Here is a 24,918-nt window from a genome sequence, read left to right as displayed (position 1 = left end):
TACAACAGCACACAGGTAGATGTGCTGAAGGATTGGAGAGTTTTACATCCTTATCTGAAGGCTGCCAGGAGGGGACTGTCTTCTGCAGACCAGCCAAGAGGAGGGTCTCTTCCATATTGGGCAGAGCTTGAGCATAGAAATCTGAAAGCCTGCCTACACAGTGATATTCTTCCCCCAAGGAGGCCACACCTATTCCAACAATGCCATGCCTCTTAATAGAGCCACTTCCCATGGGCCGAGTATATTCAAACCACCATGATATCTGATACCAAATGTCAACCATACATAAATTTATTTGCTGCTGCTTCTGCTTCTTCTCCTTCTCCTTCTTCTTCCTCTTCCTCCTTTTCTTCCTCCTTCTCTTCTTCCCTCCTCCTCCTTCCTCCTCCTTCTTCCTCCTCCTTCTTCCCCCTCCTCCTTCTGAGACAGGGTCTCACTACATTAGTCTGAAACTCACTCTGTAGACTGGCTAGGAACACATAGAGATCTGCCTGCCTCTGCTTCCCAAGTGTTGTGATTAAAGGCATGTGCTACTACACCTGGCCTTGTAGCCTCTTGATCTTCCTTCTTGAGATGATTTTGCATTGAACTCTGAAACTTAGGGTTCCCAAAGCTGTGTTCCATTTACATCCTTGAGATGGCTCTGTGAAGGATTGTTTTCCTTCACTTTGTTGTGTGTACTGTGGCTATTTTCTATGCTTGGAGACTCTACTCTACATACCTCTCCCTACACACTAGATTTCCATGAGCACTTCCTTCTTGGTGCTGGTCAACCTGTGAGACTGGCTCCAAGTCCTATTGGGACATACTCATAGGGTTGATTGTATGTTGTGTTTCTCTCATTCACTCCAGACTGTCCAGTTAGATGGGTTCATTCCCACTTCAGTGCATAGACCACAGTCATAGTCAGAAAGCTGTATGATTCATCTCATTCCATTTGCTTTAAGACTGTCAGTACTGCACCTGGGATGCCAAGCTTGTCCTAAACTAGGAACAGACTTTTCACCTTCATGACTGAGAGCAAGCAGAGGACAGTACAGTACTTGGCTTCATAGCTGAGAACACCTGCTGTGTTGGAGGCCAGGAGCATGATTGAGGAGCATTGTAGAAACAACTAGGACTACACAGATGGGGAAGATGTGGGTATCTGCCCTATTAACAGTTTTCAGCAATGAGGAGGAGTTCTTGTTCTATTGGTGTCTATTCCCAAGAGACCTTACTGTGTTTGGAATTTTGTTTAGAGTTTGCAGTCTCTGTGCTGTTGACGTCACTGTCTTACTTTCTGACTATCAAACATGTTATATAAAAACTGTTTATGGTTTGATTCTTAGCAACAAGACAATTAAATATTTACCAAAGAATTAAGTAGTTTCAGGAACCCTTGTAAACTCATGGTGACTTACATAAGGAGAGAAAAAAGATGGTTGGTTGTGTAATGGTGGTCATGAAGGAGATTGCAGGTAGGTCAGGACTCCTGCCTTTTCAACTAGAGAGAACTGGCTTTAAATCAGCAAGTTGGTGCTTGATCCGATATTCTGCATATCAGATATTTGCATTGCAATTCATAACAGTAAGCAGTAAACTTACAATTATGAAGCAGCAACAAAATAATTTTATGGTTGGGGGCTCACCACCACACAAGGAACTGTATTAGAGGGTTGCAGCATTAGAAAGGTTGAGAACCACTGAGAAAGAGGCTTTGTATGTGGAAATCAGCTTATCAGAAGATAGTATGCTGTGGTGGTCTGAATGAGAATGGCTCCCAGAGGCTCATATGTTTTGAATGCTTGGTCGAAGCATTAGGAAGTGTATCACACACCCAGGTGAGCTTGAGATTTCAAAAGACTTGGTGTCATTCTTAGCTCTTTGTGCCTCCTACTTGCCATTTAAGATTTAAGCACTTGGCTGTTCCTGCTGCTGCTCTGCCACTGTGGACTCCAACCCTCTGAAACCATAAACCCAGTTAAATGCTTTCTTATGAGTTGCCTTGGTCAAGGCAAAAGGAAAGTAACTGAGACATACTCTTTTTGTTATGACTTATTTTTATTTTATGATAGGTATGGTCTGTCTGTTTTGCTTAAATGTATGTATGTGCAACACAGGCACCAAGGTCAGAAAAGGGTATCAGATCCCCTGACACTGGAATTATGGGTTGTTTTGAACTGTCATGTGGGTACTGGGAATTCAGATCCTCTACAAGAGAAACAAATGCTCTTAACTGCTGAGTCATCTCTCTGCCTCCTCCCTCCCTCTTCCTTCCTTCCTTCCTTCCTTCCTTCCCTCCTTTGTTTCTTTTTTCCTTTCTTCCTTCTTTTTTTTTTTTTTAAATATTTATTTATTATGTATAAGGACACTGTAGCTGTCTTCAGACACACCAGAAGAGGGCATCAGATCTCATTACAGATGGTTGTGAGCCACCATGTGGTTGCTGGGATTTGAACTCAGGACCTCTGGAAGAGCAGTCAGTGCTCTTAACCACTGAACCACCTCACCAGCTCTCTTCCTTCCTTCTTTCTTTTTTCTTTCATCTTATCTTGTGTGTGTATGTGTGTGTGTAAAAGACAGGTTTATGTAGTCTTAGCTATTCTGGAACAAGCTCTATAAACCAGGTTGACCTTGAACTCACAGAGACCCACCTGCCTCTGCCTCCCAGAGTGCTGGGATTAAAGGTGTGTGCCACCACACATCCCTACTCGTATTTGATTTTAATTATGTGTGTGTTGTAGGGGAGGGTATGTGCACATGAGTCTAGGGAGTACGGAGCTCAGAGGTTATGGATCCCTCTAGAGTAAGAAGTCTTCTAGAAGATCAGGACATACTCATCTCTCCAGACCCAGCAGCTCACAGTCTTTAACGTGTACTGTGGCTGTGATCATACATTTGTGTGCTCTGAAACAGCATTTTCTTCTCTAATTTTCTAATATGTACTTAATTGAGATAAATTACACAATTGTAATAGAAGTCACATACTTCTCTGGTAGTTATGTTAAATAAAATAAAAAGTAAAATTAATTGTAGTCATTAATCTATGCTGAGAAGTCTACCATTAGATAATATATTTTTAGCTTCTAAGCTTTGGAATTTAGGGTTTGTATAATGACAGTCTTTCAGGAGCTGTGTAGCAATCCATTTACACCGTGCATAGTAGTTTCCTGGTGCCTGGGAAGTGCTGTGGACCTCTGCAAGTAAAGCGAGTATGCCTACATGTGTATGTAAGGGTGCCATGTATGTGCCTGGTGCTTGTCAGAGTAGAAACAGATCCCCTGGAACTGGGGTTAGGATGGTTGTGAGTTCTGGGAACTGATGCTGGGCTGTCTGTAACAGCAACAAATGCACTTAACCTCTGAGCCATCTTTTTAGCCTCTTTATCATATTTAAAATATATATATGTATATATTATATGTTTCCACAATTTGGACAGGTCTTTGTTTTTAGGCATTAGTGTTTTCCCATTTGTCTTGAAAACTTGGAATGTGTTCTATTTAAACTAGGTTACATTCTTTAAAATGGTGATATTGAGTGACTAGGAACATGGCCCCAGTCAGCACTCTCACCAGCAGAATTGTACATAAGCTTTCCAGCCAGAGCTTTATTACATTATTACATTATTTATTACATTATTTTGTAATTTTATTATTTGTTGGTTGAATTATAGATGCTATACCTACTTCTGTATATTTTATATTTTTATAAGAATGCTCATGTATAACTGTAGTCCTATCAGCAGTGTATTGAGACTCCTCAGCACAGAAGGAGAGGTAGGGGAAGTCTAGAGGACAAATGAGCCTTCAGTTAGGCTGCTGAGTCTTGAAGACACCAAGAAAGGAAAGGGACAAGAACACAGCTAATGTACATGAACAGAGAGGGTCCCGAGGGTTGGCATGCTAGCATGCATACACACACGTGCACACACATATGCACACGCATACAGTGTGTTTGTAGGGGTGCACACATATGTGGCTGTCTGTGCTTGGCGTGCTTGCGCACAGCTCAGGCACTAGGTTTTCAGGCATTCTGGGCAGGCTTTTTCCCACCAACTTAGACCTCAGCTCTTTCTCTTTTGCCTTTTTATTTTGAGATGAAGTCTCAACTATGTTGCTAACCTGCTTTCAACTTGCAGTCTTCTTCAGGGAGCCTGACCTCCAGCTCATGGCAGCTCTCCTGTGACATCGTAGGGATCTTGAGCTTGCAGAGCCTCCTGTCCTTGGTCACTCTTATTCTGAGATCCCTTTTGCATGCTTTTTCTTAACTGGTCTCTAGTTCTTTTATTTTCCTGTGGGCTCCAAGGTAGTCACATATCTGTCATCTGACCAGAAACCTACTTTTTATTCACAAGCTCCTTCAGTGGGCCAGTCCTATTATTCATGTATTAATTTTACTGACATGCATGTGGCTTATGTGCAGGTGCCCATGGAGGGGTCAGATCCTCCTGGAGCTGGAGTTACTTATAAGTAGGTGTGAGCCACATGATGTGGGTGCTGGGAGCCAAACTCTGCAAAGAGCAGCAAGTGCTCTGAGTGGCCAAGCAGTCTCTCCAGTCCCAATTTACTCATTTTTGTGAGAACTCAGCTGGAGATAAACTCCGTAGTAAGGTGACATTCTCAATCACACATTTACAAGTGTTAATTAAATCTTATTTTTATTTTTAAAAATATTTTAAATTTAAAAAATTATTAGACTTCCTTCCCTCTCAGCTTATATAACATTCCAGAAGTCTGCCACTTCAACCCTGACTTTCATGTTCTAGGTCATTAAGTCATCAGGTACACCTTTCCCCAACTTCCTTCCCTCCCGCCTGATGTAGGCTGAGATAGATACCAGTCTGCATCACAGCACACTATTCTTGTGAGGATGTGAAGTAGTTGCCCCATTTAACAACACTATATACCTACATCTGTGACCCCCTTTTCCCTTACAGGTTTTGAATACAGTTTAATTTGATGTATCCTGTTTTGTTACTAGAAATGAAGCAGGTGCCTGCAGGAGGAGGGTGGCACTCAGAACAAGCAGGGTTTTCCTCACTGGTTTACTATACTGCAGTCCCTGCTGCTGTGGTGCTTAGCAGAGAGGGCCTCTGGGCTCCATGTGAATGTTGGTTCCCACTTCCCTCCTGCCCTGTCCCCAACTGGGATACTGGGATACCGGGATACCGGGATAGGATTTGAGCGTGGAGGAGGCAGTTCCCTGTGGGTGAAGTAATTTCCACTTTACTGTTTCAGTTCTCCAAGTGCTCGTAGGCACACGTTCAGTCATACCTTGAGATTATAGATCAGTGGGCAGCGTTAAGTGATGCCAAGGAAGGCAGTTTAATAAGCCTGAGCCAAGGCAAACAGTGATCCCATTCCTCTCCCATAGATCCTGGCCTTTCAGTGGGAACCTTCCACCTTCCCCGCAGAAGGAAAACCTTCAGCTTCTCCCCACTACACTCCAGATTTGGGTTACTTTGCCAGTTCTCTGTTCAGGTTTTGTTTTTACATTTATTTTTAAATGTGCAGTTTGCTTGTCTTTGAAATATGATCATTATAGCTTACTTACTAAATGTTTATTGGGCTGGGGGATAGCTCAGTAATTCTTGTGTAGTGTGTTTGAATCCCTGGCACTTAGGAGCAGGGGGGACTATGAGATTTCTTCCTTCTTTTATTTTCTGCCATGCTGGGATTAAACCCAAGGCCTGCAGATGGCTTTGTATAAAATGTCTCTGCACGTGTGTGGGTGAGGAGTAGTTTGGGATTTAATATGTCCAAATAATGAAACAGAAACTTCTTTTTTATAGTCTACCCCCACACCCTTCTTCTTTTTAAAAACACACTGTTTAGTGCTAGATGGCCCTGCAGTCAGCAGGAAGAAGAGGAGGCTTTTCTCCCTAGCCGTCCCATCGGCCAGAGCTGGCTGTGTCTGGCTTTATGAGATGCTGGAAAATGTTGGCTGGGCTTCAAAGCCCAGGTACCAGTTGAATTATTAATTGAATGAGAGGTAAGGGTTCGCCCGTGAATAAAACAGAAGCTGCTGTATGAGTCAGCATCAGAAGTAAGTTGAATATAAAATAAATGTATTTTTATACTGTTCTGTATGTTGAAAATGCCCAAAATAAATTTTCGTTAACTTTTTATCCCAGTGCTGGGGTTAGTCTCCAGCCTTGCAATGCTAGGCTCTACCACTCTACCACTGATTGAACTGTGTGGCACCAGATCTAGAAATTTTTTTTTTTTTTTTTTAAAGCTCTTTACCAGTGCCACCTAATATTACAACACTAGAGGGTGCTGTTAGTTAACAGGTTCTCTTCGCTTTTGGTGCTCACAGAGGCAGCTCCCCTCTCATTAGAGTCAGCATAGGTTTTTGTCATCTGATAATCCTAAATTTCTGCTGTTCTCAGGTTAACAGGAGCAGAGGCCGGAAAATGTCAGTGTGTAACATTTGTTTGCAGAGTCACAATCAAACCACACAGACTCTATTGTTTTAAAATTTAAAATTTTAATTGAAATACAGAGTAACCCTTTCCCATAGCAATTTTGTTCACACTTACTTTTTTTTTTTTTTTTTTTTTTTTGGATCAGTGCAGGCCAGATGCTCCTCTGTGTTATCTCCCAGCCCAGCCCCATTTGTACCACTCATCCCCAGTCCTCCTTCAGTGTTGAAATCACCGCTGGTCTTCTACCTTTCCATCTCTCTCATGGGCCTCCTTTTAGTTTCCTGGTCTGAATACACACTTACAAAATGACTATGTTTAAAATTAGAAGCAGTGTGCACACGCACGAGAAGTAGCCTTATTTCTCTACCTCACTTGATATGTTTCCTAGCTTAATTCTTAGAAAACAATAAAGGCATTACATTAATAAAATGAGATGTTTTCAAGTGTGTACTTATTTCATTTTTTAAGATGCATGTGTGTTTGTGTGCACACATGTGTGTACATGTGCATGTGGAGGCCAGAGGCCAACCTTGGGTGCCATCTCAGCAATGTTTTTCCCTTTGAGATAGGGGTCTCTCTCACTGGCCTGTAGCTCACCAGGCTGGCTAAACCAGCTGACCAGGAAGTCTTAGGGATCTTCCTCACTCCCTCCCCAGTGCTGGGTCACAGCCATGCACCACGCCTGGCTTCTGACCTTTGAAAGGGTTTCTGAGGCTCTGGCTTGGGCTTCAGGTTCACAGTTAGCCCTTTATTAACAAAGCCCCTTTTCTGGACTCTCAATGCTGGTCCTAGCCCCCTCTTTCGACAGGGTTTCTCTGGGTAGCCTTGCTAGCTCTGTAGATCCAGCTGCCCTTTCCAGAGTGATGCATTTAAAGTCATTGCCCATCATGCCAACTAGTAATTTCTGATGAAGTAAATCTTTTCATTGCATTTGTCCAAGTTTAGTCTTTTAATTGTTTTGCCTCACTTTTTGTCTTGAATTTAACCATACATAGTTGGTAAGAACAGAGCTGCTTACTTGCCTCTTACCACACTGAGAGAGACATAAGTAGAGCTTTAAATACAGGCAAACGTGGACAGCACTGGAATCCCACTGTAGAGATTAACAGGAGCTCCTCTGGATGCGCAGTGTGGGTCTAGCTGGTGGGAAATCCTGTGAGGGAGGTTTGTGTTAGTCTGTGGAAGTATCGTGGTTCATTTGCTATCTCAGCTTTTCTGTAGTATGCATGTGCGCACGCGTGCCTGTGTGTGTGTGTTTAAATAGTTGTTTCTTATAATTATGTATGATTGGGAGGATTATGCATTTAAGTTCAGGTATCAATAGAGATCAAAAGAGGGCATCAGATACACTGACACTGGCTTGGAGGTAGCTGTGAACCAGCCCATTTAGGTGCTGGCAACAGAAACAGGTCCTCTGCAAGAGCAGCATGCCCTTTTTAAATTGCTGGGCCATCCCTCCAGCCCCTGGTTTTTGTTTTTTGTTTTTTTTTTTTAAATACGTATTTATTTTCATTCCCATTTAAGCATCTGTATGAGTTTATGGCATGTGAATGACAGTTTCTGGAGGCCAGAAGAGAGTGTTAGATCCCCTTGGAGATGGAGTTACAGTGGTAGTGAGTTTTCATGTGGGTGCTGGGAGCCAAGTCTGGGTCCTTTGTAAGCAACTAGCAACAAGCATTCTTTGTAGTGGTTTAAAATAACAGTACCCCTCATAGGCTCAAATATGTGAGTACCTGGCCATTAGGGAGTGGCACTATTTAAGTGGATCAGGAGGTGTGGCCTCGTTGGAGCAAGGGGGTGGGCTTTGGGATTTCAAATATTCAAGCCAGCCCCCCCCCCCCATGTGTAGGGATTTGGATGTAAACTCTCCACTAATTGTCTAGCACCATTTCCATCTGCATGCTGCTGTGCTTCTGCCTTGAAACTGTAAGCTAGCTGCAATGAAATATTTTCTTTATAAGAGTTTGCTATGGTCGTGGTGTCTCTTCATAGTGATAAAACACCAAGACAGAAATTATTATGTTTTGTTTACCTTTCACAGCATGATGCTGTTTAGAGAATAATTTAACGAGTATTACTTTTTAACCAGGCTTATGAAGTCTGTTACTTAGGTCTGCCTCAGTCTTTGGTTTAGGTATGTTGTTAGTGAGCCTGTACATCAGTGGCCTCTTTGCTCTTTCTCTCCTACGAGATTAGAATGCAGCCTCAAACTTCCTTAGCCTAGCCTTCTGTTTTAGGCTGGGTATCTGGAAATGTCCTGTTTGGCTTTTGTACACAGAAGTCACCTTGCCTGGGCATACAGGTCTAACTTTTCCTGCAGCTCATGTTCATGTGTTGTGGTGCTTCACGTTGTCATGAAATCTTGGGGCTACATCTTGAGCCAATGCCAGTAATCATAATCATACTTCTTTTGCTAAAGGAGACAGCTTCTGAGATGTCTTCCTAAGTAATAGGGTTGTGTGCCTACCATAGAATATACCATTCTAGCTGCACCACATCACCTACTGGATACCCTGGCTGTCTGGCAGAGCTACCAGTGTGTAAAAGGTCTTTCTCTGACCAAGTGTTGATATATGGGGTAAAACTCAATTTGAAAACAAACATTTTGTCCCTAGATTGTCTGACTGTCATTGTCCTGGTTGTCTAAATACAGGTTTTCCCTCTTTACATGAGCCTACTGTGTGCTTACAGTGCCACATTCAACCTTTTCTCATACGCAACAGCTTAGTTAATACCTTTTAATGTTATGTCTTAAGTTTATAATATTTGTCCCATTTTTGTTTCTTCAAGATTTATTTAATTTTATGCTTAAATGAGTTTGTGTTTGTGTTTGTGTGTGTGTGTGTGTGTGTGTGTGTGTGTGTGTGTGTGTCAGTGTGTCCATCCTGTGCAATGATCATTGAGGCCAGAGGAGGGCATTGGATCCCTCAGACCTGGAGTTTATAGGGTTGTGAGCTACTATGTGGTGCTCGGAGCTAAATTCTGGTACTTTGCAAGAATAGTTGGTACTCTTAATCATGGAGTCATCTCCACAGCCCTTTCTCATTTCTGCTTTTAAAAGTTTCTGTACGTCTCTGCAGCGCCTCTTCTCTGGAATCCTCAGAGCATTCTGACTAATGCCTAGCTCCCTAGGTACACTGACCCTTGGGTGCGTAGCATGTGAGGATCTGTGTTCTGTCTCTTTGGGGTCCTGTTCTTCTATCCTGAGCCTTTTCTAGTTTTCATCTGTTTCCAGGTATCTTCTCCTCTGGCCCCATGGCCTCTTTTTCTTCCTCCCACCACCGATTTCCTCTTGGTTGTGTGAATAGTGGCACTGTGTGCTGCTGTTCTCCTGATTCTCCTCTCTTTAACCTAGGCTCCCACTTCTTAGGTGTGCAGCTCTGCTGGCATAGCCTCTCCTGCCTCCCACCTGAGCCTTGTGTTCCCTCTGGTCTGGGGAATCTACTGTAAGAGAGATGGGACATATGCTTGAACTTCCCAGAAGCAGAGGTGTTCCCTGCCCACCTCAGTGCCGGCTGGCCCTGTGTTGGAATCAAGACTAGGAGGGGGCAGTCTGGCTGCCTGTGTAGCCCTTTCCTCTGGGACTGCAGTTAGGTCCTGTCTGCCGGACCCCAGGGACTTGGGTTGTGTGGTTTGTTGTGAGAGGTCATTTTGTTGACTTTGCTTACTTTTTAATGATGGGGTCCTGCCTTGACATCACTGCACTTCTTTGAGTTTTGCAATCTGATGTCTTTGAGCTTCTGATGGGGGGCAGAGGGGAGGTGGAGAAAAAGTAATCTCCCTTTTCACTGAGCTGGCAGCAACAAGGGCAGACTTGAACTGTTTGAAAAGACAGGTTTTAATTTCTCCTCTTTGTTTGGGTTTGAGAAATACAATCACAGCAGCTGCTGGGATTCTATAATAGAATACCCAGATTGCTCTGAAGAAGCTTGCTGCAAGACTGATTTCAAGACCATAATAGAGGCCTGCAGTAACTGCTTGTAACCAGGCGGTGGCTGTTGTGTAATACAAATAGCATTTGATGAGGTGCGGCTAGTTATACAATTTTGGCCAGCTCGTGTGGGATATAAGAACTGAAATTACTTCAGCACCTGAAAGCAGCTCCTGCTGCACCTCAGGACAGTCACAGAACTGCACAGCGTGGTGGGTTGCACACTGATTCCAGGACGATTTTGTGGATAGACTGAGATTCCATTGGAAGGTATGACTATTGCCTGGTATAAGAGCTCTGTTTTGGGGGATGAGTTCTGGGGCTTACTGGATTGTGTGTCTGAATATGTCTATGTCTGTTTCTTATGTGCATTTGTGACCATGTGTGTACCTATATATGAATGTCTGTGGGCATATGCCTGTCTCTCTCTCTCTCTCTCTCTCTCTCTCTCTCTCTCTCTTTCTCTCTCTCTTTCCCTCTCCCTCTCCCCCTCTCTGTCTCTGTCTTTCTCTCTTTTTCTCCCTTTATCTCTCTCTGAGTGAGAGAGAGAGGAAGAGAGAGAGGAAGAGAGACATACATATACAAGTGTTTCTATGAGAGACAGACTGTAGGTGGGTGAATAGTTTATAGTTCAGGTTCATCCAGATGTGTTACTAGAAAATGTCCAGACTTTCTCAGTGCTGTCAGGGATTATTTAAAAATTGGACTAAACACTAGCATTTTTGCAACTGTCAGAAGGCAATGCCCCTAGTCATATATGTGAGAACGAGTGCAGAATGTGACAGGCTGTCTGTAGCAATGAAGCATCAGCTGACTTCCAGAAACGTTTGTTTCCTTCCTAGTCTTAAGTCCTGTTGGGACTAACGGGGCTCTGTGTGTTCCTGTCTGTTTTCACTTTCACAACCTTTTAGAACTTTGGAGAAAAACAAGTATATAAATAAAAAGAAATGTAAATAGCAAATTTCATGAAGAGCTGGGGCCTCTTTATAATAGAGTACATTAATTTTTTAAAATCCTTATAATTATAGATTTTTAGATTTTAAGAAGATTTGGTTTGAGAGTTTAGAGAAAATTATGATTACTGTGGTATCTGACTCTAAGCGATTCCAGTTCCTGTGTTAGATGGATATTATTATTATTATTAGTAGTAACATAGGATTTTGTAATGTTACCATGGCTGGCCTTGAGTTCAGTCTTGAAAGCTTGCTTGGGCCTAGAATTGTGTGCCATTGGAAAAACATTTTGAAAAGGATTTTTTAGGAACATTATCCCTTGTAGTGGGTGGTGGTGGGGAAGGGCAACATGGTCATGGCTCTCATTTATAGAAGACTGAGAAAGCCTTGCCCTGTCTCTCACTTTATAGTTGGCTTTAACCTGGAGAAGGATTGCAGTCCCCACCAAAGTAATTGCAGTGCAGTTTAGGCAAACCTATAACCTCAATCCCTTAGGTAAATACTTTACCTTATCTAGGGAAAATGGTGAAATGCAGTCCCATGGGTGGGCAGGAAAAGGATATGAGACAAAGGTTTACAGATGGAGGGGAACCAGTTGATCAAGAGAACTAAGCAGGCAAAAATCTAGCAAAAGTGGGCAGACACATGAATAACTAGGGTGTAAGTAAGTAGAGAGGGGCTCTCTGGGATTATGAGGAGATTTGACTTTGACATGTGACACAAGGAAAAGATGGGAACACCCCAGTGAGGATTGGTGTGGTCCAAAGAGGAGCTCAGAGAGAACTCGAGGAAAGAGGTGGGCAGTATCTAAATGCTTCTCCAACAGGCATGGCTCCCCAGAGTTCACTGGTGTTCTCCTCCTTAGAGGGTTAATGGTGCTGCAAAGAGAGGCCTATAAGGGGACAAGCACAGTATGGCAGGCAGGCTACTTTCACATTAGACAGAGGGGAGGCAGCATGCAACAAAGAGTATTAGAGACCTGGGAAAAGAGAAAGCTGTTTGTAGTTCTTGACACTAAATCAGGAACTTGGAGCTTTCCTTGCCTTGTTCCAAAATGGCTACCAGTCTTCAGAGTTTTGTCCTTTTTCATTTTAATTTTTTAAAATGATTTTATTTTTATTTTAAAATTGTCTGTATATGAAAGTAATGCCTGTGGCAACCAGAAGAGGGGCATCCTGGAGCTGGAGTTACCCCACACAGGTGCTGGGAATTCATCTTAGGTCCTCTGCTTGCTAATTTTATGTCAATTTGATGCATGCTAGAGTCACCAGAAAGAAGTCTCAACTGAGAAAATGCCTCCATATGACTGGACTGCAGGCAAGCTTCTAGGGCATTTGTTAAATTACTGATTGATAGGGGGAGGGTTTGACCCATTGTGGCTGGGGCCACCCTTGAACAGGTAGGTGGACCTGGCTTCTATAAAAAAAACAGGCTGAGCAAGTCAAGGGGAGCAAGCCAGTAAGCAGCATCACTCCATGGCCTCTGTCAGCTCCTGCCTGTAGGTTTTTGCTGTTTGAATTCCTGTCCTGACTTGCTTCAATGATGAACAGTGATATGGAAGCATAAGCCCTTTCCTGCTTTTGATCATGGTGTCTCATCACAGCAATAAGAACCCTAACTAGGACAGGTCCTCTAGAGGAGAAGAAAGTGCAGAGGCTTGTTCTGCAGGAAGCCTTATGGGAGCACAATGCCTGCTGGATTCTCAGAATCCTTGCTTAGCCCACTTTTGCTCTTTGGCACAAACATACCACCCTCTTTGCCTCAGTTGCTCTACTTTGGAATATAGACAACAACCCCTACCAGTGTTTTTAAAAGAGTTAAAGAAAATCATATTTGCATCTGAAATGTACATTCATTTTTTTACTGCTGTGAACAGACACCATGACCAAGGCAACTCTTACAAGGACAACATTTAATTGGGGCCGGCTTACAGGTTCAGAGGTTAAGTCAATAGAGTTAAGTCCAGACAGGCACGGTGCAGGAGGAGCTGAGAGTTCTACATCTTCATCTGAAGGCTGCTAGGAGAAGACTGACTTCCAGGCAGCTAGAATAAGGGTCTTAAAGCCTACACCCATAGCAACACCTATTCCAACAAGGCCACACCTTCAAATAGTGCCACTCCCTGGGCCATGCATATTTAAACTATGACACTTATTGATAAATTTTTATATAAAACCTGCTTTTCAGAAGGATTGGGAGATGGCTCAGTCTGTAAAGTGCTTGCTACACAAGCATGAGGACCTGAGTCTGATACCCATGTGAAAAGCTGACTGTATTTTTTATGACACCACTGCTGGTAAGGTGGAGACAGGTGGGTCCTGGGGCCTCACTAGTCTACTCAGGTGCTCCAGGCCCATGAGAGACCTTGTTTGGAAAAACACAGAGGGCATTTCCTGAGAAACAACACTAAGATGGTCCTTGAGCCTCCACATAACCTGTGTGTGTGCACACATCCCCCATGAACACATTCCATGTATACCTGTGCACAATTAGCTTTCCATGGGCTTCTATGATAATGGGTCATATTGTTATTTGTTTTGGTGCTTGAGAGGAAGCTCGGAGCTTGTCCATGCAGAGACCCTGCTCCTTTGCCTGAGGTGCTCTGAGCCCTACATTTAGGTTTGAATTCTAGCTCTGCCTCTCCTGCTTCCAGCCACAAGATTCCCCGGAATAAACCGGGAGAACAACAGCTAAGTGTTGTTTTTCTCTGCGACTAGAATGCCCTTTAAAAAAAGTTGTTTCCCTAAAAACTGTGAATGCCTTTTATATCCTTGTCACTGTGTCCCTAGTCTGCCTGCTGGGGAAGCTGGACTGATGCCAAGTGCTATGGAAATGTAGAAAAGGAAGAGGCAATTCAGGAACGCTTCCGAGGAGGCGGCCTCTTAAGTTCAAATCTGGAAACTAGAGATAACATGGAAATTAGACATAGCATGATCAGTGTAGATGGCAGCTGGAGCTGAGGAGGAATATCCAAGAGGAGGAGGCCAAAGGTGGTTTATCAGTTTTATTTAAATAGTGTTTGGGGAACCAGTTTCTGCTGGAAGAGTCCAGGTGGACTTAGCATAAAGCCTCTGGTGTGTGTCAGTTCATAGGGTGCTGGCTTTGCAAGTGTGGAGATCTAAGTCTGATCTCCTAGAACTCAGCCAGGGAAAGAGCTGTGTACAGTAGTCACATTTGTGACCCCAGGATCCCCAGGGCTCAGGGGGAAGTCAGTGTAGCTTGAATTGACAAGTTCCAGGCTGAGTGAGAGACTGTCTGTCTCAAAAACTCGGGTGGATTGTAATTGAGGAAGTCACTCAGTGTCAACCTCTGACTTGTAATCCATGTTCATATACATGTGTATGCACACATACAGAGAGAGAGAGAGAGAGAGAGAGAGAGAGAGAGAGAGAGAGAGAGAGAGAGAGAGAGAGAGAGAGAGAAAGAGGGGGAGGGAGCCGGAGCCGGAGAGGAGATTGGTGGTAGACTTTGTATGTACAAGCAAACCATGCTGACATTTCGATGGTTCTACCTCTCCCCCCAGATGAGCATAGTGAATGTCTTGATCTCCTGTAGGGTGACCATCACCTATCCTGGCATCTCTGGGCACTGGGGGATGGCTTCTTGAGCAATTGTTTCTGCCAGGGCTCTGCAGACAGAACCTAGTTTCAGAAGTGTAACTTGCCATGAAACCTGGATCCCCTATCAGAAACCAGGCTTCATCTAATTCTCTTAAAATGCTTTTTTCTTTTTCTTAAAATTTTTGGGATTGGAGAGATAGCTTAGCAGTTAAGTGTGCTGGCTGCTCTTCAGAGGACCTGGGTTGAATTTGTTACACCCAGTGGTAACTGCAGTTCCAGAGGTTCCAATGTCCTCTTCCTGCCTCCACGGGTACCAGACACACATGTGATGTACGGACATATATCCAGACACAATAACTAAAAAAGTAAACTGATCCTTTTCTAAAGAGAACAAATCTGTAAGCTAAGACAGTGACAAAGGGCTTACCAGCCTTTGGTGTGTGAAGGCAATGCTTTTTCGAAGCATAGAGTGAGCAGTATGTATAGGATCCAAGCAGATGTAGATTTGTGGGAAAGACAGACTGCCCTGCTCTTAGTGGGCACTTCCCATGCCTCCTGTAACTAGTGTTGTCATCTTGCTATGTACATTCAACTTTGTCACATGGTTTTCCTGAGTGTGTAAATCACAGTCAATCCAGGCACGGGACTCCTGCTTTATGTCACTATAGAGCTTTTAAATCAGTAGTTTTCAGACTTGCTTGATTTAATTGACCCACAGTGCAAAGAAAGCATTTTACCTCGAAGCTTGCTAAGATATTTAAAGCCGAGTAATTTAAAAAGAAAGGGTGTTTATCTCATAATTTTAGAGACCAGGAGTCTAAACAGAATGCTGCTAATGTGTGGAGGCTGGATCCAGGGCTCCAGCAAGGCCAGGGGCTTGCCTGACTGTAGTCACCTCATGCTGGGTGACGTCATGTCCAGGCTCAGAGGAGAGATCACACGGTAAGACTGGAAGCCAAGAGTATTCTGCAGGATTTGATTGCATCGTTTATAGCATCTCTCTTAACTGGGTTTCCAGAGCTGCCAGAGTCCTTAGTGTCTTCCGATTGGCTCCTATGACATCACCACACTGAGGATCAAGTCCTCAACACAGTCAGAACATATAAGCACTGCACTAAGTTGTCCTTACCTTGTGAGATGTGCTCAGAAAATTGCTGCTGTGTCTGCTTTTGTAGCCCTGGCTAGTCTGGAACTTTCTATGTAGTCCAGACTGGCCTTTAACTCCACCCCTGGCTTTAAAGGCCTAGACTGAAACCTTACCTGTAGAATAACAATTCTTTCTCTTCTGGCAAATTGCTGGTAGCCATCAACCTATTTATTTCTGAATGTGCTTGCCCTAGACAACAGGAGAAACAGGAGAGTTGCCCTTGTGTGGTGGGCTTTTCTCACTTAGTCTAAGTTAAGGAGATTACTGGGTTTTTATTATTATTTTATTTTTTGTGTGAACAGTTTTCTACATGAATAAAGGTTTCTGTGCAGTTTAAATTTTTTCATTTATCATATATATATATATATATATATATATATATATATATATATATGTCTTTTTGCCTGAATTTGTGCACCTTGTGCATCGCTGGTGCCTTCAGAAGACAGAGCTGGATCCCTTGTAACTGGAATTAAGATAAGACAGGTTGTGAAGCTGCCATATGGCTACTAGGAATGAAACAAACGAGTTACTCTGTAAAGAGCTGCAAGTGCTCTTAACCCTGAGACATCTTTCTAGCCTCTGTGCAGTCTTTAAAATAGTGTCATGGCATTGTTTTTATGAGTGGATCACAATTTTATCATAACTCTAAGTTTTTGTCTTAGTCATTACCTTAGAATAAATATACTACTGGAAGTAGTGTACTCTCAAGACAAATAGCATGTTGTGCAAGGCCCTAAATTCAGTCCCAGGACTCCAGGATGAGCATGAATGGTCATAACTCTTATAATACACAAAACCAGAAGATCCCCCTGCCTCTTATGTTATGCTAGGATTAGAGGCTTGTGCCACCATGGCCAGTGCTGTTTATAGCCATTCTTGCTCATTCTTTCAAGATTTTTTGGGGGGGTATTGAGATTACATTTTTATCAGTTTTGCTTATTGAAAAATGAATCTCCTTGCAGTAGCTCCAGTTGGTCTCTGTTTCAGCAGTCACTCACATCAAATAAGATTATGATCACAGACCAGAAATAATTGTTACTTATGTAATAAGAGCTACATGGTGTGCCTGGCATAAAGGCCACTTAACAAATAGAAAGTGGCTATTATTACTGTCAATGTTATCATTATTCCTCAACTACCCTTCCCTCTATCAAGTGGTCAGGGGCCAGACAGCAAGTAGCCTGTGAATTCTTTGTCCTTTTGCAAGGAGTAGGAAGAGAAGCCTTGCCACCATGCAGTAGGAAACTTCCCCAAGTGTTGGAGGTCCTGGAAGATTTTCTTTTTTATATTACAACACAACACAACACAACACAACACACACACACACAAAATTTAAGACTTATTACTTTTGTGTATACATGTGAGCCTGTGAAAGTGTATATGTACTACTTGTGTGCAAAAGCCCTCAGGGTAGAAGAGGTGTTGGGTTTCCTAGAATTGGAGTTACTGCAGACAGTTCTGAGCCAACATGTGAGTGTTTGGAACTGAACCCAGGTTCTTGGCAAGAGCAGCAAGTACTCTTCCAAGACACCTCTCTAGTACCCACAATTTTTAAAATACAGTTTTCTAATGATAATAATATATCATTATTTGCTTTTTTGAGATATAGTCTGTCTACATAGCTCTGGCTGTTTCAGGACTAACTATGTAGACTAGACTGGTCTCTAACTCACAGAGATCTACACGCCTCTGTCTCCCTCATGCTGGGATTAAAGGTATACACTGCCGCACCCTCCCTCCGTCCCTCCGTCCCTCCTCCCTCCCTCCCTCCCTCCCTCCCTCCCTCCCTCCCTCCCTCCCTTCCTTTCTTTCTTTCATCTATCTATTTATTCTTTTATTTAGTTACTTATTTTTAAAATTATGTACACGTGTGCCTGAGTGTGGGCTTGTAACCTTGAATGCAATGCCTACAGAAGTCAGAGATGGCACTGGAGTCTCTAACTAAAGTCACAGGTAATTGGGAGCTGGGAATAAAACTTGTATCTCCAAGAATAGTATGTACTCTTAACCTAGCTACTTGACTCTATGGTCATGTGATATCAGAAATTTGAACAAGTCCCTAAACTTCTCTCTGCCCTTGTCCCTTCCCTTTTACCTTTTGCATTTCCCCCAGACCTTGACATTTCCCATGCAAAACAACTTCATGTGTGGGTGAAGTCATTGATCTTGTGTTGGAACACAGTTTCTGACCTTGTGGCTGTCTCTGAGAGCCATGCATACCACATTCATTTGTTGTGCCTGTTCCCCAAAGCCTTCCTCAGAGTGTGGTCTGTGAATTGGAGGGTGCCTGTCAGCACTGCTTCCTCCTCCTCAATAACCAGCTCTCTTCCACATGAAGCCAAATACAAATATTGCCATTGAAGTGCAAAATCGGCCTTGTTGAGGACTACTATTTTAAGTAGATGTGGATAAAATAAGAATGTAAATGAGTATTTTTCACTTCAGGAAGGTTTGATGGGTGTCTTGGATTCCCTATGTTCTAGAATGCAGTTTGGGGTCCGGGAGATGTCTCAGTGGTTAACAATACTACCTTCTCTCCCAGCACCTACATGGAAGCTAACAATCATCAGGGGATCTGATGCCTTCAGAGAGCAGGCATGCAAACAGCACAGACATACAGGAAGGTAGAACACCTAGACGCATAAAATTTAAAAGTTAGTGAATTTTTTTTTTTAAAGTAGTGTGGTGTGCCGGCTGCTGTGTGCTTTGTTTTCCTTTCTGCTCTCGTGACTGCCCAGTGCTCAGCTGTTTGAGCCTTTTGTTACACATCCCAAGTGGAGAAGTCTTTGAAAAGAAAGTTTCCTACTTGCTTTTTGCACACCCTTTAGTTTGGTTAGATTTTTCCTTCTTGGAGGGAAGATCTCACATTGCTTGCTCTAATAGTCAGCACCCTGTGTGTGCTCTGCCCCTGCCCCCGCCCGCTCCTGTTACCCTTGCTTCATACAAAGTCAGGCACATCTGGGCATGTCCTGTTGTTCGAGTGCCAGCCCTTGTATGCTTTGTGCTTTCTCATCTTTGAAGACTAGTTTTTCGCATGTTTGTTAATCCAGGGTGGATTAGCTGTATTGTCCAGGTTATGTTTCGTGGTTTGAAATTGTTTTAATTTTTTTTTTCTCTTTTGAAGTTTGTCTGCCTAATTCTGCAAGATCTTTGTGCTTTTAAATTTCTTTCTTTGTCTTTCTCTCTCTCTCTCTCTCTCTCTCTCTCTCTCTCTCTCTCTCTCTTTCTCTCTCTCTCTCCCTCTCTCTCTTTCTCCCTCTTTCTCTTTTTTAAGTTTGGGATGTTGGGTATTTTTTGTTGAATAATTCCATCTCTTAGATTCTTCAGCCTTGTCATATCCCTCTCAGATTTAGTAGTGGTGATCTCTCTCTCTCTCTTTCCACGCCTTATGTACCTTCACTTTAGGAAGGTAGAGGAAGGACCTGGGTTTTCTTTTGAAGCTTACTTATGTTACCTAGATGAGCATTGCATCCTTTGACTCCCATTTTGTGGCATTCTAACCAATTGAGAATGCATGCTGTTGTTGCCTTGCTTGAATTCTGCATAGCCATGTAATTGTAGGTTATTTTTGTCTTTTATTAGATGTTGAATGCCTTCTGCCTTCCATAGCATAGTTAGGGAATTTAGAATTATTTAAGTCACCTTTTATTTGAGACAAATTGGCTATATCTGTATTGCCTTGAATGTTAATTAAAATTCACTTCTGCATTGGCACAGCCACTTTTTAAGTGCCAGGTGCCTAGTGACATCAGCTGGACGGGTAGGTTGAGAATGCTTTCATCACTGGAAAACATTCTGTCTGGAAGCTCAGGGTTAATGCATATCATAGGAATAACTTAGCTGGTTTTTTCTTCCTAATATTCTAATATTTTGACATACCATTTTCTTTCTTTCTCCAGGGGGATGGTAGCTGGCTGTAGTAAAGAGGGTGGGTTCTTGAAAAGCATTGTTGTCTTGTCAGCTGTTTGGGTACACTTGTACTTGCCTAATGACTCTAAGTCTCTGGTTGTCTTTCTGACTCTCCTGCACTGTCTTTTACAGGTGATAAGAGATGACAGTAACCTCTGTCTGAGAATCCAGTGTTCCAGGTGCTGAAGAGCTCCCTCTGGTCTTAACCTCCTGGCTTCAGTCAGCTTTCCCTGTAACCACTCTAGGCCAACAGTGGTGTAGATTGCTTAATCTTCCTTGATGATGGGTATCGGCAAGAACACGGCATCTAAATCAGTGGAGGCTGGGGGCTCCACAGAAGGCAAATATGAAGAGGAAGCAAAGCACTCCAATTTCTTTACTCTCCCGGTAAGAGTATTTCCTGACTTCCAGTTCCTCTCTGGAGTATAGGTAGGACATACTTTAACACTTGTATTTTCAGTGAACATGGTGGCATTGAAAATCAACTGTCTCTCATGATGTTATATTGGCTATACTCTTAGCCAGCCTCAGGGGACCTGCTTGAGTTAACCCAAGAAGGAAGTACACACTGCTGTTAATGTTTAAAAACCATTCCAGTGTATTCTGGAGAGAGTCTCCATTTTCTCCCCAGAACTGTACTGTTAAGAGATATGGGTCAGAGTTCGAGGCTAGCCTGGTCTACAGAGTGAGGTCCAGGACAGCCAGAGCTACACAGAGAAACCCTGTCTCGAAAAACCAAAAAAAAAAAAAAAAAAAAAAAAAAAAGAGATATGGGTCAGACCTAACATACTTTAGCTACCTAAATCTGGCTGATACAGCAAGCCCCCCCCCCCCCCCCCCGTCCCCTGTCTCTCTCTCTCTCTCTCTCTCTCTCTCTCTTTCTGGTACTTTGAGAATTTCATACAAATGTAATTTGAACAGCCCTCTTCCCCACAAGTCGTCTTATCCCTTCCTACTCAACTCTGAGATTTCCTTTTTGTTTTCTTTTCCCACTAAATCCAGTTTGTGTTGCCCAGCTTGCCTTGGGAGTTGACTGCTGCTGTGTGGTTTACCTCCTGGGACTCAAGTCATAAGGAAAACTGACTCTCCCTTTCCCTGCATCCATCAAAAGCCAGCAGCAGCTCCTTAGCCAGCCCTGGGATCTCTTGCTCTTTTTCCCCATTCTGTGTTGGGATTTTTGTCTTAAAGCCTCTGTTCTTACAGTCCTGTAGAGCCCTCTGCGACACTCTAGTGGCCACATCCAAGCAAAGCCGGCGGCAGCAGATGCTGCAACAAGAGTCCACAGGCTCCGGGAATCATGCATGGGCTCTTGCTCCTCTCATCTGGGTCTCCTGGAGTGCTCCTGATGGGCTTTATCTCACCTGGTTCTTTAATGCTACTTGTGACATGGCTGTCCCCGGCCCATAGTGAAACTGTAGGCTGTGTCCAGCTTTACATAGAGAGGGGTGGATGGCAGTAAGGATGGCTAATAGGTCTGGCACATACCAAGCCTTTGAGTCACAAGGTTTCACACCTTCTCTACAAAGTGAGGCTTACAATAACTTGAGGGCTTCCTGCTATGGTCTCAGTGTGGTCTTTCCTCTAAATCTCATCTTGACATTTAATCCCCATTAGGAAATAAGAAGAGATGGTAGCAGGTAGGACTTTTAAGAGAACACTAGAGCTCTGCCCTTTTGAATAGATAATCTGTTTGTGAATGCAATTAATAGATAGTATGTAATTAATAGATTGGCTTGGCTGTGAAAGCCAGCTTAGCTAGGTCTCTAATCATGTGTGCTCTCCATAGCTCCCAGACTCTACAGGCAAACACTAGACACACCCCTTGAAACTGGGTCAGAACACAATCATTTTCCTTCTTTTTGTTCTAAACATGTATTTTATATGTATGTATGCTTTGCCTGCATGTATGTCTGTGAATCACACACAGGCAGTTCCTGGATCCCCTAGTACAAGACTAGGGTGTGGGTACTGGGGACCGGACTTCAAATGTTTTATGTTTCTTATCTCTGTGATGTGGAACCAGTGTGCCCAGATAGGTGCCCTGCAAGTCCTTCTTCATCCGGCGGCACCTCACTGCCTGCATTTAGCTTAACATCAGCTCTGCTCAGAGCACTTCCTCAACCGCCCCACAAGCCGCATTATTAGTGCAGATCAGAACCAAATTTATAAAGCTTCAGAAGTATTTCAGTGGCTGTTGGCCTTTCCTCCTGGCTCCCCAGGGCCTCCTGAGTCAAGCTAGAACTTCCTAGCCTGACCCCCAGCGCTCACCCTGATGGGCATCCTGTAGAGCATCAGGACTGAGGCTTGTTTGCCTGGGACATCTCTAGGGTCATTTGCATACACATCGGAGCTTTTGTGTAGCTCAGGGAGTGTCTGGTGTGTGTATGAATAGAAAGTCAGAAGAGCAGTTGGAATTGTGAACTCTTGCCAAAATCTGTTTTTTGGTACCATGTAAAAATTTAAAGTTTAGTGAGATTGGCTACAGTGGTACTACTTTGTTGTAATCCAGCACTCAGAAGACCAAGGCTAGAGAGGCACAGGAGTGTAAGGCTAGCCGGGGCTACACTTTGAACCTATCTCAAGAAAATTTTTTTGAGGTACAGTATGTATAACATAAAGTTGTCAGAGACATGGTATGATCACTGTGCTGTGTAACTACCACCTCCAACTAGTTCCAAATCACCCTTGTTCCCACAAAGCCCAGCAGCCTTAGTTCATGAGTTACTCCACTCCAGTCGCTTTGTGTTATGTTAGGGAAGTTCGTCCCGCCCAGATGTCTCCCTGCTTCTCAGCCGCAAGTGCTGCAGTGGTGCAGTGTGCAATGCTGCAGCTTCAGGCGCACACTGGAATTGGGCTGGGAACATGGCTCTTGCTCAGCCAGTGCAGGCAGCCATGTCACACACCAGGTGTCCATGTAAGAAGCTGGGGTGTGATTTAGAATTTTGTGTGTTTGTCTGTTTGTTTTGGTTTTGGGGACATGGTCTTTCTCTGGCCCACGTTGTCCTCAGACCCACAATCCTCCTGCCTCAGCCTTTGTAGAGCTAGGATTATAAGTATGCACCATTGTACTTGCACAGAAATAGTTTTAAGAGCAGACCTTTGCTTAAGTAATATAAGAAAGTTCAACCCCATTAGAGCGTGTTAAATTAGAGCCCCATTGAGATCTCTGGCATACTTTGAAACTTAGACTTGGGTCTGTGTGCTTTCAAATGAGAAATTTAATTTTTTGCTGGGTCAATTTCATCAGCTACAAAAGTCAGTGGATTGGAAATCTCTCTAGGATGTCTCAGTCTAAGGGAACTTTATACCCGCTATGTTGCTTACTTAGCTCTGTAGTCTTTTTAATGATTCCCTCTTGGAGAAAGAGCTTGTGTTCACTATAGGAAACTACCAAATGTGGAAAAGGAAAAGGAAGGGAAAATAACCTTTGATTAACAACTACTGTTACTATATGGGAGCATGTCATTGTCCTTTGCTTTAAAGGCAGTGTGAAGACGGTACACGGACACATGCTGAGTTGAACACATCTGAGGATTTAGGATTAAAAGTCCTGCTGTTGCTGTCCTTGACCCAGAGTTTATTGTTTCTGGATCTTTTGCCAAGCATATGGATAGCTGGGGAGGTTCTTGGCGTGTGTGCTAGTACTATTATTATAATTTTTTTTTTTTTTTTTACATAGTATTGCTTGGACTTTTTCCTTTGCCAACACGTGAACTTCAGAGTTTCTTTTCTCTCCTCCCTGTCCCTCATTCTTTTTTTTCTTTAGACAGCCTCCTGCTATGCAGCCCAGACTAGTCTGGAACTCAGCAGTATGCTTAGTTTTGATGAGAACTTTATACAAACATACAATGTATTTCGATCCTGACCACGACTTACTTCTTCCAGACCTTCCTGTTCTTCCTCCCAATTTTATCCCATACTCTTCTTCCCGTTGGACAGAGTTCAGTTAGTGCTGCTGTAAATATGTGCGTGGGAGTAGAGCAGTGCTTCTCAACCTTCCTAACACTGTGACCCTTTAACATGATTCCCCACTGTGTGGTGACCCAACCATAACATTATTTTGCTGCTGCTTTATAACTGTAGTTTTGCTGTTGTTATGAATTGTAATGTAAATATCTGATATGCAGGATTTCTGATATGCAGTCCCTGTGAAAGGATCATTCTACTCACAAAGAGGTCTCAGCACCCAGAGTGAGAACCATTGGTGGAGAGCCATCCACTGGTGCCTAGGCAACCTACAAGCAGCCATAACACTAAAGAAAATTGACCTTTCCTGTCTCAGCAGCCATCAACTGCCTGCCAATGTTTCTCAGCCCTAACTGAGTAGGACTTCTGAAGTTCTGTTCCATTCATGCTTGATCTTGTGCAGGTCTCTCCCTTTCCCCTGTTGATATGTGGTGCTCTTTATAAGTTGTTGCTCGAGTCCCCCTTTCTCTATCACATATGTAGTTTCTCTTAGACTATTACCAGTGTTCTCTTTTTTTGTGTTTCTATTTCACAGTGCTGGAATTTAAACTGTATCTTTATCTTTTCCTAATCTATGTTTTGTTGTGGTGGTTATGGTGTTTGAGATAGGGTCTCATTCTGTAAATCTCTTGGAACTGGAGTTATCTATATATGGTTGTGAGCTCCCATGTGGATCCTGGGAATTGAACCTTGGTTCTCTGCAGCCACTGTTTTTAATCACTGAGCTATCTAATTCCTATAAATGGAATTTTTATTACAGTGACATACAGTCTACACATACACACACACACACATACACACACACACTTCATAAACAGGATCTCACTATGTAGCTCTGGTTGGTCTCTAATCTGTGTTTTTAAAAAACTATTTGGAGCCAGACACAGTGGCATCATCCATAGTGCCAGTATTTGGGAGGCTGAAGCAAGGGTATCATGAGCTTCAGGACAGTCTGGGCTATAGTTTAAGACCTTATCCCCCCAAAAAACAAACAAAATGTAATTGTGCTGTTACCACTTATAGCTAAGTTATAGGTGATT

General features: G+C 43.2%; 1 protein-coding gene across 1 annotated transcript in view; it reads left to right on the top strand.

Moving 5' to 3' along the window:
* Nucleotides 1-24,918, top strand: part of Slc23a2 (solute carrier family 23 member 2) — a 91,151-nt gene that overhangs the window by 25,533 nt on the left and 40,700 nt on the right. The window contains exon 2 of the mRNA XM_034494121.2: nucleotides 20,045-20,299. Within this exon, the coding sequence (XP_034350012.1) occupies nucleotides 20,192-20,299 (108 nt within the window). The 5' untranslated portion in view covers nucleotides 20,045-20,191. The remainder of the gene's footprint in view (nucleotides 1-20,044; nucleotides 20,300-24,918) is intronic.

The sequence above is a fragment of the Arvicanthis niloticus genome, chromosome 2 (assembly GCF_011762505.2).
Source record: "Arvicanthis niloticus isolate mArvNil1 chromosome 2, mArvNil1.pat.X, whole genome shotgun sequence".
NCBI lineage: Eukaryota > Metazoa > Chordata > Mammalia > Rodentia > Muridae > Arvicanthis > Arvicanthis niloticus.
Note: the sequence above shows the minus strand (reverse complement) of the source record. Positions and strands in the feature narration are given on the sequence as shown.